We start from the raw sequence: 14234 nt of genomic DNA on the forward strand, positions 1-14234 counted from the left end.
GTTTTTACTGCATAACCAGTTATGCATAATAAGCTACGCAGTTATGCATAGTTGATTTTACTGCATAAGCAGTTATGCATAATAAGCTACGCAGTTATGCATAGTTGATTTTACTGCATAACAAGTTGTGCATGATAAGTTACGCAGTTATGCATAGTTGTTTTTACTGCATAACAAGTTATGCAGTTCTGCATAGTTGATTTTACTGCATAACCAGTTATGCATAGTAAGCTACACAGTTCAGCATGTTTGCTTTTATTGCATAACAAGTTATGCATGATAAGTTACGCAGTTATGCATAGTTGTTTATACTGCATAAGCAGTTATGCAGTTCTGCATAGTTGATTTTACTGCATAACCAGTTATGCATAATAAGCTATGCAGTTATGCATAGTTGATTTTACTGCATAAGCAGTTATGCACATTATTTTTCCTGCGTAACATATGTTATTTAAAAGTAAAACACATGACCTATTATGCATAACTTGTTATGCACATTTTCTTTGTACTACATAACTAGTTATGCATTTTTTTTTGCATCCGCAGTGATTTATGATAAGCATAACCTTTGATGCATCTGCATAACTAGTTATATGCACTTTTTTTTGTACTGCATAACTGGTTATGCACATTTTCTTTGTACTGCATAACTAGTTTTTAACTGCATAACAAGTTATGCAGCTAAATTTTAACTGCATAACAAGTTATGCAGCATATTATTACTTCTGCATAACATGTTATCAACTAGTTTTTAACTGCATAAAAAGTTATGCATCTAAATTTTAACTGCATAACAAGTTAAAATTTAGCTGCATAACTTTTTTTCTGTTTCTTCGACTTGATTTTTTCTTCTTCGTCTTTTAGGTCATCAACATTAAAAACAAAAATTAAAATCGAAAAAAAAATCAAATCTAATGAATGCATGCAACAATACCATCGATTAAACTAGATTTAGTACCTGATTTCTTCTCTTTCGATTTCTGAAGACGTGTTCTTGTTGGTGTTTCATCCATTTTTGTTGAACTGTATTCTAGGGTTTAGTAATGATTTATTTCTTTGAATCATCGATTTTAAATGATTTATTTCTTTAAATTATGAAGAAAAAAATCTTTGCAGGTCCATTACAGAGATTAATGGAGGAATAGGGAAAGAAACTGACGGAGAAGAAAAACAATTATGCCCAAAAACGATGAAAGGTAATAGAGTCTTTCAGTACGTTTGAAATATTTTTAAATAATTATGGGTGCGACTGTATCAGAAATTAATTGTGGGCCTGGCGGTAAGAAAATAAATTTTTTTGGGTCTGCGCCTAAAATTCGCAATACTTAATGATATCAACATTAGCAGCGCCCAAATCTATCAAATAAGACGAAAAAATTATATTTAATCAGTGACTTGACCGTCAATCACTGGAATGGGTGCCCTCCCCGTTAATTTTGTATGTACCCTGTTTGCGGCAATCATGCCTCATACAGCTAGCTCTGCCCAGTTCAACTGCAAGTTGTTTCTGATGTTGCCACGGTGAGGGTGTTTTGCAGGTATGTAAACCTTCCAGGGAGGAACCATTCTTCGGAACCAAGGAAACTCGTCAAAGTTGTCATCACTGCTGAAGCTCGAGTCCTGAACAGTTGCACACCGATAGCTGATAGCTAATACCTTTAAAATGACTGCTGAAGAGCAACCTATCTCAATATTTTCCAGTTTGATTCCATGCATGAAACCGTAGCTTGAGTTAAGTTATTCGTCGACAATTCCATGCTAGTATTGCTGCTATTGCATTTGCATAATATAATAGAGAGACGACTAAATTTCTGTAGAAATTGAACTCGTTCTGTATCTGTTGGATTTAAATGCATTTAGTTATCCTAGTTAGCTAGGTAAACGTATCTCAACCCATTGCGCATTTAACAGTAATCCTCATGCTCCATTGGACCATTTCTTGTGCCAAACTGCCTTAAGATCACTAGATTATTGACGGTTTTCTTAGTTCTCATTGATCAAATATACGCAGGATTATTCTTACGTGGTCCTATAGTAAATCGCATGCATGAAGGTACATTTAATAACGTGTATGTTAGGGATTTGGGGGAGCCAAGTATGATGATGGCGCATGGGAAAATCGTGGTCCAAAGAAAATAATATTAATGCCTAACAAGCCAAATGAAGACAATAAACAATACTTTTATTTAGACGAGCAGCAGGCCGCAACTCATATATGAAAACTATCCTTTAAATTTTTTTATAAAGATTGTACTAGAGTTATCTAATGCGTCTCGACTAGTCCTTTTCTGTCAATGGATCAATCTTCCTTATAACAGTTGGCGTTGTCACATTGGAAGTTCGGACGGTCTACTGGTCTAGTAACTTCTTGCCTTTGTGGTTGAAAACAAAAAGAAAAGCAAGTAACAAGTTCTTGCCTCCTTGGACAGCGGATATGATCGGAGTTGAACTTTAGTGCTCACTGGGGCTATCAGATGCATGGGAATTTTCCATCAATTAATTCACCTCATAAAAAGATGGTGTAGTAAAGCATTAGACAAACGTTATCAGGAACTACAGAAAGCAATGAAATTACAAAGCACTAGTGTCATGCCCGTGCGTTGCACGGGATCAAGTTTTTTTGCCATGTTTGTTACAAAGGGTTTAAGTTGTCATTACCGTAAGTGAAAGTTAAAACAAAACCGAGAAAAAAGATAATCTAAAACAATATTAATCAAAAATAATTTGATTTTGGATTCAATATAAAGAACAATTTATGATCATTGCTAGGTTGCCATCCGGAAACTCTCAGCTACGAAACCAAAAATAGTGAAATAAGCAAACAGAAAAATCAAAAAAATAATTTTTTTTTTCCTCGTTGAAATATTTGTAATTAAAAAGCTCTCGTCTATAAAACCAAAAACATGGATATTAGTCGAACCTTGCAACTCCTTTAAGCATGGATTGCGACAAATGCTTTTCCTGAAATATTAAATAGGAAAAATAAGTAAACAAAGTTGCAGCAGATGTCCAGTATCTTTTACTTACTTTCTTTCTCAATTGAGCGCGCTGTTAACAAAATAAGCTGCCATAATAATCTTCTTAGAAATTAATATACTCCTGCATCAACATGTCTTTCATCTTCTTTCGTCGCCACAGAAAAACACTATGAAAGCGTTCTCGGCATTTGCTGATATTTCCAGAAGAAAGTATAAGGAAAAAAAAAGCAAGAGAAGCGCGTTTTGGGAAGTTCAGTTTAAAATGTGCTTCTTACAGTTTCAGAGCTGCAAGGTCATATGCAAGAATGGTATCAGATATCAACTTAAACACAAAAGGAAAGCACCATTTAGAAAAAAATGACGTCTAGAAAGTAAAAAGCGTAACTGACCAAAATCAAAAGAAGAATGACTGTGTTGACTGTGGTGTTTCAACAATGAACCCATTGAGATGGACGCATCCTTACACCATTATTCATATTCAGCAGTTGAGAAATCGAAAGTGACAGCTGTTGATTATACCAACGCAAATAATGGTTATGAAGCGCTTCCAAGGTCATTACTGTATAACGAAAACGGGTATTGAAAGAGAATAGAATCACTGGAGACGGAAAATAAAAGTGAAGAAAATAGAAAAGAGAATAAAATTAGGGTCTTGGATTGGCGAGAAGGTTTATAGCTCTAGGTCTTGATCACCTACCCCATTTTGTGTGCGGAAGAAAACAGAAAAAATATCGAAATCCACTAATCCTATTGGCCTATATTCTCTCCGGTGGAGTTAGAACCTCTAGAACTCCAGCTTTCATAATTGCCCATCCTTCCTCCGACTAAATCTTCATGAGTATACCGGTGAGTGTAAACAACAACCACAAATAAGAAAATTAAAGCTTGAAAAAAGTTATGTATTACATGATCATAATGCATTTTTCAAAGATATGATTTTGAATAGAAAACAAACAAAAAAGCACGAAGAGATACAATTATAGGCGCATCTTCAAGGAAATTGTTAGTTCGATACTCTTACCATCACATCCCACTTCTGTCCTGGCCCTGGGAATATGGTATCTGCATTTGCGGCACCATCCTTGCCAACATCCTTGAATCAATACCGAAATCAACATTTTATTCAGTCAATGATGTAAGAAATTACCATTATCAACAATACATAACATAAATTTCTCAGATCTTTCAAAAGAAAAACGAAATTACCTTTTCCCGGTGTCGAGATGCTTGACTTTTTTTATAAGCAAAGTCACTACCTTTATTGATATATAAAGTAAGAAAAGGAAATTAGAATGATGCTTGGCTTCCTCATGTTGGATCTATGTTAGATGAAGTTGTGCATAAATGAAAAAGATGAATTTGAAAGTGGCGTATTGCAGCAATAACATACTACGATAACAACCCAAAAGTGTCGAAAGAGAACCTATTGACTCTATTGTTTATGTTTTAGTAAAGTAGGCTTGAATATAACAAACTAATCAACATGAAAAACATTCTTCTTTTGAAGTTTAATCTAAATGAATGTCAATGCACAATTCCAACCTATTGTAAGTGATAGTAGATTCAAAATGCCACAATTTGAGGTAAAAATACCAAACGACTTCTTTAATTAGGATTAACCAATAAGAGTCTTAACAGAAGTCCTCTTGAGGTCTCCATATTGGTGTCACCGAATCAATACCAATTTCAACCAAATACTGGTTTTCCGCTCCCAAAAAGTGCCCAAAAATGCATGTATAGAAACTAAGAACGGAAGGATAAGTAAACAGGCTTTCACATTAACATTCGTGCAATCATATATCATGAAGCTTTACCTGAACCAACCTAAGAGCACAACAACCAAAACCACAAAATCTAATCCATTCTTAACCATTTTTAACAGATTGTGTTACTCTGGTACATGGCCATATTCATAAACTTACCCTACATATAAAGAAAAGAATAACAGGCCTCCTGTGTTCATCGTTGTACCGAAAAATTCAACAAATATCTTGAACACCTTTAGCTTTGATGTTACCTAAATTTAAGCTTAATGAAGACAATAGTTTGTATATGTTCTAATAAGAAAAATCTAAACGTGCAAGTAGGTCAACTGGAATTGTTATAGTAGAGAAATGTGACATTTATAGTATATATTGCACCTGATATTGATCAAACGAAGATCACATACCTGCACAGTTTTGTCTATGAGCTTCTTCTAGTCAGGTAGATGAACAAACCAACCTACAAAAAAAGAAAATCCTATATATAAAATAAACCTATCCGTAAGAATATTATTGAGCAGCATACTACAGACCAAACGAAGAAAACCAAAGCAGATAAATTTAAAATCCTAAAGATAAAAAAATAAAAAAATGATCCTGTAGAGTTTTTGGCTATACGTTTCTTCTTATGCTGAAAATTTGATGCATCACAAACAACCCGTAAAATCTCGAACGAAGGTCACGAAGATTACGTTGAAAATCAAACAAAACAAACAAAATAATTCAAAAGAATAAGTTAGGAAAACTGGAACCTGTATGATGCACCTGTGATTCTCCATCCTGATTATTACCTGCGGCATAAAAGAAGAGGATATAGAGGGTGTGGTGGAAGAGAAACTAAGAAGTTAGGGTTTGAAGTCCGTGAATACTATTGTATGTAAGTTTTCTTTTTATATTAGACACAAATCCTGGTTGCAACTAAATGTTAGTATTGGTATTGACGAAGGGTTTCCTGATCGAAGGTTTAACACTATGAGGATGAATGGATGTGAAGATGATGAAACAATTCAGCATTGTGCTAAGACAGAAGGAACCCGATAATGTCCCTAGGGCCTGCAAGCGGTACTCAACTGATAAGACTCGGGTTATGCATCCATTAGATAATACTGCGCAATCTCATCTTTTCGCTGATTGATCAAGGATAAAAAAATCTATATTAGACATAAATCCTGGTTGCAACTAAATGTTAGTATTGGTAGTGACGAAGGGTTTCCTTATCGAAGGTTTAAGACCTAAAAGAGAGTCTCAAGATAGAGAGACGGAGAGAAGAGAGAAAACGATTCCGAATAAAAAGCAAACTCTCCATTCTTATTGGTAGGGGGCCAGGAGCTCTAGAATTCAAGCTTTTGACCTAACTTTCAACGTGAGGCCAGCATTTTCCACTCAAATTATATATAAAATGTTGTCATGATAAGGACTATTCCTTCAGAGTTGAGAAATCCCAAATTCTGTATCGAAATATCTAAAATGGGAAGTAAGAATCGCAGTTCAGTAGTTTTTTCTTTTTTGGTCAATCAACAATTTCAATTTATTCATATCAAAATCGTGATTACATGGTCGCTTACAAAAAAACAAAAATATTAAAATACAAAATAATCAAACCCTAATATAAATAAAGATATCAATTACAAGTAAATCGCGAACATAAAGAGCCATAAACCGCAACGATATCAAATTTCTGTATATGTAATAGGAAAGAATGATGTTATAGTCCGGAATCGATTCCGACCATTTAATTTGATTTTCTTCTTCTTCAATAAGAAATGCTCCTAAAAGAAAGCAGTAATTTTCTTCTTCTACAATGGTATATATGTTCGGACCTATTTATTTCATAAAATTGGTTAAAAAGACAAAAATCAACAATTCCTGGGTGAAAAAGGACACTTAGATTTTGATACTGTTTAAATGGACAAAAATGAAAAAAATAGCCAGATGTAAACAGTTTCATCCTACCCATTTTCAAATACTTATTCTTATTTTTAATTTACATCAGGACGCATCCAGTTTCATCCTTGCCATTTTTAAGTTAAAATCAGGATGAATCTAGTTTTATCCTTGCTATTTTTTTGGTGTCAATTTCACTCATACTAATTTTTGCTCGTCCATTTGAATCATGTTTTAAAAATATTTGGACAAATGATCCATTTTCCGTATTTATTTCTACCTGCATAAGTACCCGATTAGAATGAAACTAGGCTTTCCACATAAATTATCGTTTCTTGTAGCTGTAAACTACTAAATATCTTGGATTCTCTTCCCGTTGAGTGCTTTGGGTCATATATAACTAAACTACTGCCATTCTTCAATAGAATCTGACCATTTTGGAAAGACCCTACTAGTCCGGAAGTATAGCCGGTATAGCGGATATCGCTGACCCTCGAGCAATTTTCATGCTGAGTGATATAACGTCGAGTCCATGATTCTTGAACTCCATAATCTTGCAACATCCCTAAAAGTTCTTTTGATAGTTGCACTTCGTCAAATTTCTCGTTGCTGATATTCATGGATACGATTGTATTGGGTGGGTTTCTTTCACGCGCCTCGCCAAACCAGTGAAAAGCTCCATGAACAAGAATTCCAGTTTGTCGCTTTTTAGGAAATTTGTAAGGCGGCTACTTTCCCATGAATTCGATCCTAAAGTATACACGACGAGTAACTGATCAGTCCCATGATATTCTACAATGTTTATCAACTTGTAATCATCAACCTTGCAGTCATAACCAAAAGCATTGATCATCTTGATACCCTAGTCATTCCAATAACTATGACTTGATTTAGGTATCCCCTTGTACTCTTTAGTTGCTGGGTTATAAAAATAAATGGATGTCTCAATTCCAACATCACACCATAAGCATACCAGACCATTACATGAACCTAAGAATCCAAAAGTCCAACTGAATGGGTAACCCACCATCTCAACAATTACACTTTCACTTGCATTTACCGACGATAATGAATCATAACTTATAGATTTAATTATCCAATCTTTTTTTCTACTGTCATAGCTTTCAAACATGAGATTATAGTTATTTCTTTGCGTAGCGATATTAAGATGCATCTTAACAAAACTAGGGTTTGTAATTATCTGAAACCAAGATTTGGGAACACACTTACAGACGTATGTTGATTTCACGGGTACCCTAAGAAGGATCTCAAGGTAGATCTCTTCGGGAACGCTTAACATTGCTTCTCCTCCCCCATCTTCTTCAGCTTTAGGTTTCTTGCGGGTACGGCTTGACATTGCTTCTCCTCCGACTTATGCTCGGAGCAAGAGAGAGATTTTTCTTTTATTTGTTGGTAGAGAAGTGCCGATCTCTTCAAGGGAGTAAGTGTTTGGATAGGCTATAAGAGGGCCACGTAACATGGCCCGTGTTTTGATTATATGGGCTACGTTCGGGAGGTTATGGACCGGTCAGTCAAATGTGCTCCAGTCGATTTTTTTCTCATCAAGGCTTGTAGAAGAAGAAGATACTATCAGACATAAACTAGGGGTCTAAGTCAGATCCAGAAAACGAGTCGGCAAAAAGCAAACAGGTTATTAAAGAGGTGCAACTGCAAACCATGGAATGATTTGGCGAGAAACTCATTCTGTAGGATATTCTTTAAATGTCGTCGAACACAACATTTTCAAGAACTTCTAAGTTGCGTGAGTTCCACAGAAGCGCACATTTACACAATACTTGACTGTAATGTGGCGAGGAGTCTCCTTTCTTTAAGACATTAAATGTCCCATGTATACTAGGTGTTGGTACGATTGATGGAGGTTGTTAAGATACAAAAATGTCAACGCAACACTTTAACACCAAACAACGCGATCTTTAAAGCAAACAAAACTCCCCGTTTATTGTCATTGTACTACAATGGTGAAGTCACTAAATGATGATGCCAGTGACATGAATTCAAAACTGACCTGCATCAATTTCTTTACCTATAAAAAAAAGTCCAAAAAAAAGAAAGAAGCAAAAACATATAGTGAAACTTGTGTACGTAGACAAGGAACTCGTTCTGTTTTTGTTGGATTTAAATGCATTTCGTTAGTTTGGTAAATATATCTCAATTCATTGCACATTCGATATATAGTGATGATCATGCTCGATCCATCTCCATGGGACCATATCTGTTGGAGTTATAAGGGTTAATTCCTTGATCAGTTTTGAATAGAAATGAGTTGAAGGGACTAGCCAAGGTTGGCAACGGTTTAGCATTTGACTTAACCGTCAAAACAGTTCCTCCCTTCAAAAGTTATCTTTTCTAAAAAAATTTTTCATGAGGTGAAGTCTGTTCAGGCAAAACACTGTGCCTCTTGGGAACAGACTTTTCCCCCTGTTTAACAGTCACCATTCTTCTATAAAACCCCGTCTGATTTCCCAGTTCAAAAGAAGATTCTAACTTATGTTTTGTTTGAGTTTCAAGTGTCAAGAGATTACATAAAAACACGATTTAGTTTGATGTTTCTTGGGTTGTTTGAAGTGCTGCATCAACCAAGAAGGAGATTGTTGTATTCTGGGAAACAAACGCCAATTAACCATACGGCATCATTGTGGGGGCGTAATCGTTTTAAGGACATAGAGATTTCTTTAGCCTCAATCCACTGTTTGATATCTCTCTATCTTTATTCTCTTCGTTTTTGATTTCTTATTACTACTGTGAATGAATGATTGTTTTTCCTTTGAGTTGTGATTATTGTATTTGTTTGAGTGCATATGCAGTTGGGTATTGTTGAATAAACCAAACTTTGCAATTGTGGCAAACGTTTGTGTTGAACTGCATTTACAGTAACACACTGTTTTGGTGCAAACCAGTGTTTGTGTTAATGTCTCACAGGGTTGTAGTCATCATGTATATTACTGACATTCATACATATGGAGTATCTTATAAATAACTTGTTTCCTGAATTGTTACTTAGTATATTTTCCAACAATATCTTCGTCCCAAACTTGTTTAAGATCATCACTAGATTATTGATGGTTTTCTTAGTTCTCTTGGACCAGATATTTGCAGGATTATTCTTACGTGCTCCTGTAGTAAATTGCATGCATGGATGAAGGAACATTTAGAATCATGTACGTAGGGAATTGGGGGAGCCAAGTATGATGATGGCGCATGGGGAAATTGTGGTCCAAAGAAAACAATTCTAGTGCCTAGCAAGCCAAGTGAAGACAATATAACTAATGCTTTTATATATACGAGCAGTATGAAAGCTATCTAGGTTGGCTTTTAAAGTTTTGTAAAGATTGTACTAGAGTTACCTAAATTGGACTAGTCCTTTTCTGATTTACATTGGAATTGGTAGATTATATAGATTATTGCTCCTAAACATTTAGTGGTGTTATCACATTGCAAGTTTGGATGGTCTAGTAAGTTCTTGCCTTCTGGTTGACAAAAAAAGTTCTTGCCTTCTGGTTGACATAAAAAGTAAGTTCTTCTACCTTGACCAGCGGATACGAATTAGACTTCGGTTTTTGTGTCCACTGGCACTGGGGTTAAACATGCATATGCATGGAGACTTTTTATACAATCAAGTTACATCATGAAACGGAAGGGGTGGTAAAGCCATCAGAGAAACGAAATAAAGCTGTGACAAACGTTATCAGGAACTTCAGGAAATTACTTGAAAACTGAAATTTCCCTCTATAAAAAATTTACTAGAAAGCATGTTTTCATTATAGGGACTACTCCGTGAGAGTTGAGAATCCCTAATTCTGTATCAAAGTATTGGAAATGGGAAGTAAAAATCACAGTGCCGTGTTAATCCCGTGAAAAGGTATCTCGCAATTTCGGTTGAATTTGCCATAATAATTTACGGTTCCAGATTGTCAGATGCGCAAGAGGGTTCAGTTTTAATGATTACATTTGATTGCATGATCCAAATGTAGCATGACTTCCCAGTGAAAGAGTTGCAAGTAGGCGCCTTGCACTTCAGCATAGGCGTGCAATGACTTCCAATAATTAACACATTCCAGCTATTTCTCTCTTTCAGGTTTCTCTTCAAATGCAGATTCCAACTCGAAGAGTTTTTGTTTTTTAATTGCTCAGATACATCCACTTCCTTGTTCGCTGCACCCCACCGTTCCGCTCACCATGCCAAAAGGAAGTCCCTCGTCCATTTCCTATTTCTAGCTCCATTGTTCTGTAACATATATAGGCACACAGAACCGTCGATCAGCAGAACAATCTAAAATGTTACCAGGAGCAATCTTGTAAATAAAAGTTACAGGCTTTGGATATATCTAAAAGCTTTAAAGATAAATAAATAGATGACAAAAAAGTGAAACCAAAATTCTGCATATAAAAAAAAATGTTAAAGGGTCAGTGTAGTTTCCACTATTGCCAAAGCTAGCTTTAACAAAATATATTCAGCTTGATATTCTTCATGCTCCAACCATCTTATTTCTACCGGCATAAGTACCCGAAACTGAGTGAAACTAAGCTTTCCACATAGTTCATTGAATCATGTATCATTGAACTACTATTTTTTTGCAGTTCTCTACCCCTTTTATGCTCTGGGTCATATGTAACCAACCTATAGCCATATTTTAGTAAAATCTGACCATTTCCAAAAGAATGCACAAGCCTCAAAGTGTAGTCAGTATCGGGGAAACTCCAAATACTTTCATTGTCAATGGTATAAACTTGAGTCCAAGATTCTCGCACTCCATATTCTTGCATCATCCAAACCTCAGAGCCACTCATAGAAACCGTAACAACTAAACAAAGGCACCCTTCCAAAACTCCAATGGTCATCGGGAAATGGTTTTTGTCGTAGAGTTCTTTTGGAAATTGCACTTCGTCAAACTTTTCGTTGCTGATATTCATAGAAATAATTAACTTGGATGGGTTTTTTTCAGGCGCTTCGCCAAACCAGTGAAAAGCTCCATTAACAAGAATCCCAGTTTGCCGCTTATCAGGAAATTTATATGTCACGGTTTGGTTACATTCCCATGCATTTGATCCCAACTTATACACAATGACATCGAGTAACCGATCAGTCTCAGGACGTTTTACAATGTTTATTAACTTGTAATCATCATACTTGCAATCATAACCAAAAGCATTGATGATGTTGATATCATAGTCATTCCAAAAATTATCTTGTCGTTTAAGTATCCTCCTGCACTCTTTAGTTGCAGGGTTACAAAAACAAATGAATGTCTCAACACCATTAGCAAACCATAAGCAAACCACTCCACTACATGAACCTATGAATCGAAAAGGTCCAACGGGAAGTGAATTGAATGGGAAATCCACCATCTTAACAATTTCACTTCCATCCACTGACGACGATGAATCATAGCTTATAGAGTTAATTGTCCAATTACTGTTTCTTCTACGTTCACCCACACATCGTTCATCACATCTTTCGAATATGAGATTAAAGTTTTTCCTACGTTTAGTGATATTAAGGTGCATCTTAGCAAAACTAGGGTTAGAAATTATTTTAAACCAAGACTTGCAAACACACGTACATGCATATATGGATTTCACTGCTGGCACCCTTAGAAGGATCGCAAGGTAGACATCTTCGGGAACGCTTGACATTGCTTCTCGGCTTCTCCTCCCCGTTTTCTTCTTCTTTGGATTTGTTACCGAGAAAATTTTCTTTTTTTTTTTTTTTACTTTTTTGCAGAGAACTTCCAATCTACAAGATTAAGAGGGCCATGTTGTGATTATACGGGCTACGGGTCTGTGATGATATCACCATGCAAGTTATGGACCGGTCAGGCAGATGAACTAAAGGGGGTTCGGGTTCTATGTTTATAAAGTGCTAAACCATTGAGGAAGTCTTTTTCTCACTCATTCTGTAGGATATAAATGTCGATGAACACAAGATTTTCAAGAACTTTCAAGTTGCATGCAATCCCTACGGCAACAAACTCCTTGAAAAAAAATTCTCAGGTTTGTTATTTTTGTTTTAATTTCGCAAATTTTTTCGACAATTACATTCCAATGGGTGCAAATTAGTTACAAAATTTGAAAGAAAATACAATAAGTGGAGAGCAGCGAGCTAAGTTTAGCAATATTCGAATGGGTGCAAATTAGTTACACATTACCATCATGTCTTAGGTTATATATTACCTTCACTTATCTTTATTAGTGTTGACAAAACCTCATTCATGTCAGGGCGATCTTCCGGGGCAAGAGAGGTACACGAGAGAGCCAGTTCAAGAAGCGCTATTAGTTTCTCTTCCTCTCCTTTGGATGACATATTTAAGTTCATATTTTGTTCCGCTACTTCAAGAATTCCATCGCCTCCATTTGTCAGAGCTCTCTCCACTAACTGGCGTAGAGTAACCGGAAACCCGTTCTCTTCTATGGGTCCTGTTGGTCTTTTCGCAGTTAAAAACTCCATCAGTAATACCCCGTAGCTGAAAACATCTGCCTTAGTTGTAACCTTCCTCATATACGCGAACTCTGAAATATTTTAACATGTTCTGTTAGTGACCATATATAAACATAAACACTAAACTTACGGATTGTGGTAAAAGAACCATATATCATGGAATAAGTGAGAGTAAATATACCTGGTGCGAAGTAGCCAATTGTGCCTTGAAATGCAGATCACAAGGAAATGCCATTTTCAGTATCAAGATGAACACCCAAAATTCTAGCTGTTCCAAAGTCACTAACATGAGCTTCCCAATGTTCATCAAAAAGAATATTTGACGGTTTAAGATCACAATGCACAATTGGGTCGCCGTAACCAGAATGCAAATAAACCATCGCATTGGCAACTGAAATATACACTTTCATCCGCTCCTCGAGTGTCCACCTTGACGTGTCTGTGCTATTATCATGTATAACACTCTCCAAGTTCCCATTCTCCATATATTGCAGAACCAAAGCCTTCGGTTTCCCACTCTCCCAAGCATAACCAATTATCTTTACCAGATTTTTGTGCCTCAAATAGCTCAAAGTCTTCAATTCTCAAACAAAACAATTGTTTGATTCCTCTGGGAACTGATCTAAAATCAGCTTCTTTACTGCTACAAATGTTTCAGCCAATCTACCCTTGTAAACAGTACTCAAACTGCTTACGCCAAGTACATTACCTTCACCGAAGAAGTCTGTTGCTGATTCTATTTCTTTTCTTTCAAATCTGTTGAGTGAAGGAGTTAATGAGTATTGCCTTTCTGAATCCATATCACCTTTCGGATTTCTTTTGTTAGCATGTCGATGGACAATTATGGCAATAAAAACGATGAGAAGAATTACACTTACGGATCCAAGAATTATAAGAATCAATATTGACTTTTTGGAGAACCGGCTACGAGAATTTGAGCGGCTTTCACTGCTGCATGATCTGAGAAATTTGATTCCGCAGAGCAACGGGTTACCTTCCAAGCTAGATAAACCAATGGTACTAAATATTCCCTCTGTTGGAACAGGTCCTTCAAACTGATTAAATGAAAGGTTGAGATGTTTAAGGGTGGAAAGGTCAGTGAAACTCTCAGGGATGTTGCCGGTAAAATTGTTAACAGATAGATCAAGGGTG

At 36.0% G+C, this 14234-nt stretch overlaps 1 protein-coding gene across 1 annotated transcript; it reads right to left on the reverse strand.

Moving 5' to 3' along the window:
* Window positions 1-11134: 11134 nt before the first annotated feature.
* On the reverse strand, window positions 11135-13142 carry LOC113340546 (F-box protein CPR1-like). The gene is made up of 2 exons (XM_026585680.1): window positions 12818-13142; window positions 11135-12015 (listed from the first exon to the last, which is right to left on the reverse strand). Exons 1-2 carry the CDS (start codon window positions 13140-13142, stop codon window positions 11135-11137), a joined length of 1206 nt encoding a protein of 401 aa, XP_026441465.1.
* Window positions 13143-14234: the final 1092 nt, after the last annotated feature.

Source organism: Papaver somniferum, chromosome 1 (assembly GCF_003573695.1).
Source record: "Papaver somniferum cultivar HN1 chromosome 1, ASM357369v1, whole genome shotgun sequence".
Lineage (NCBI taxonomy): Eukaryota > Viridiplantae > Streptophyta > Magnoliopsida > Ranunculales > Papaveraceae > Papaver > Papaver somniferum.

Coding starts and splice junctions, on each gene's coding strand:
- LOC113340546 (XM_026585680.1), bottom strand. CDS start 13,142: ATGAGGAAGGTTACAACTAAGGCAGATGTTTTCAGCTACGGGGTATTA. Junction 12,016..12,817: donor ACTAATAAAGATAAGTGAAG/GTAATATATAAC, acceptor CATCGTCGTCAG/TGGATGGAAGTGAAATTGTT.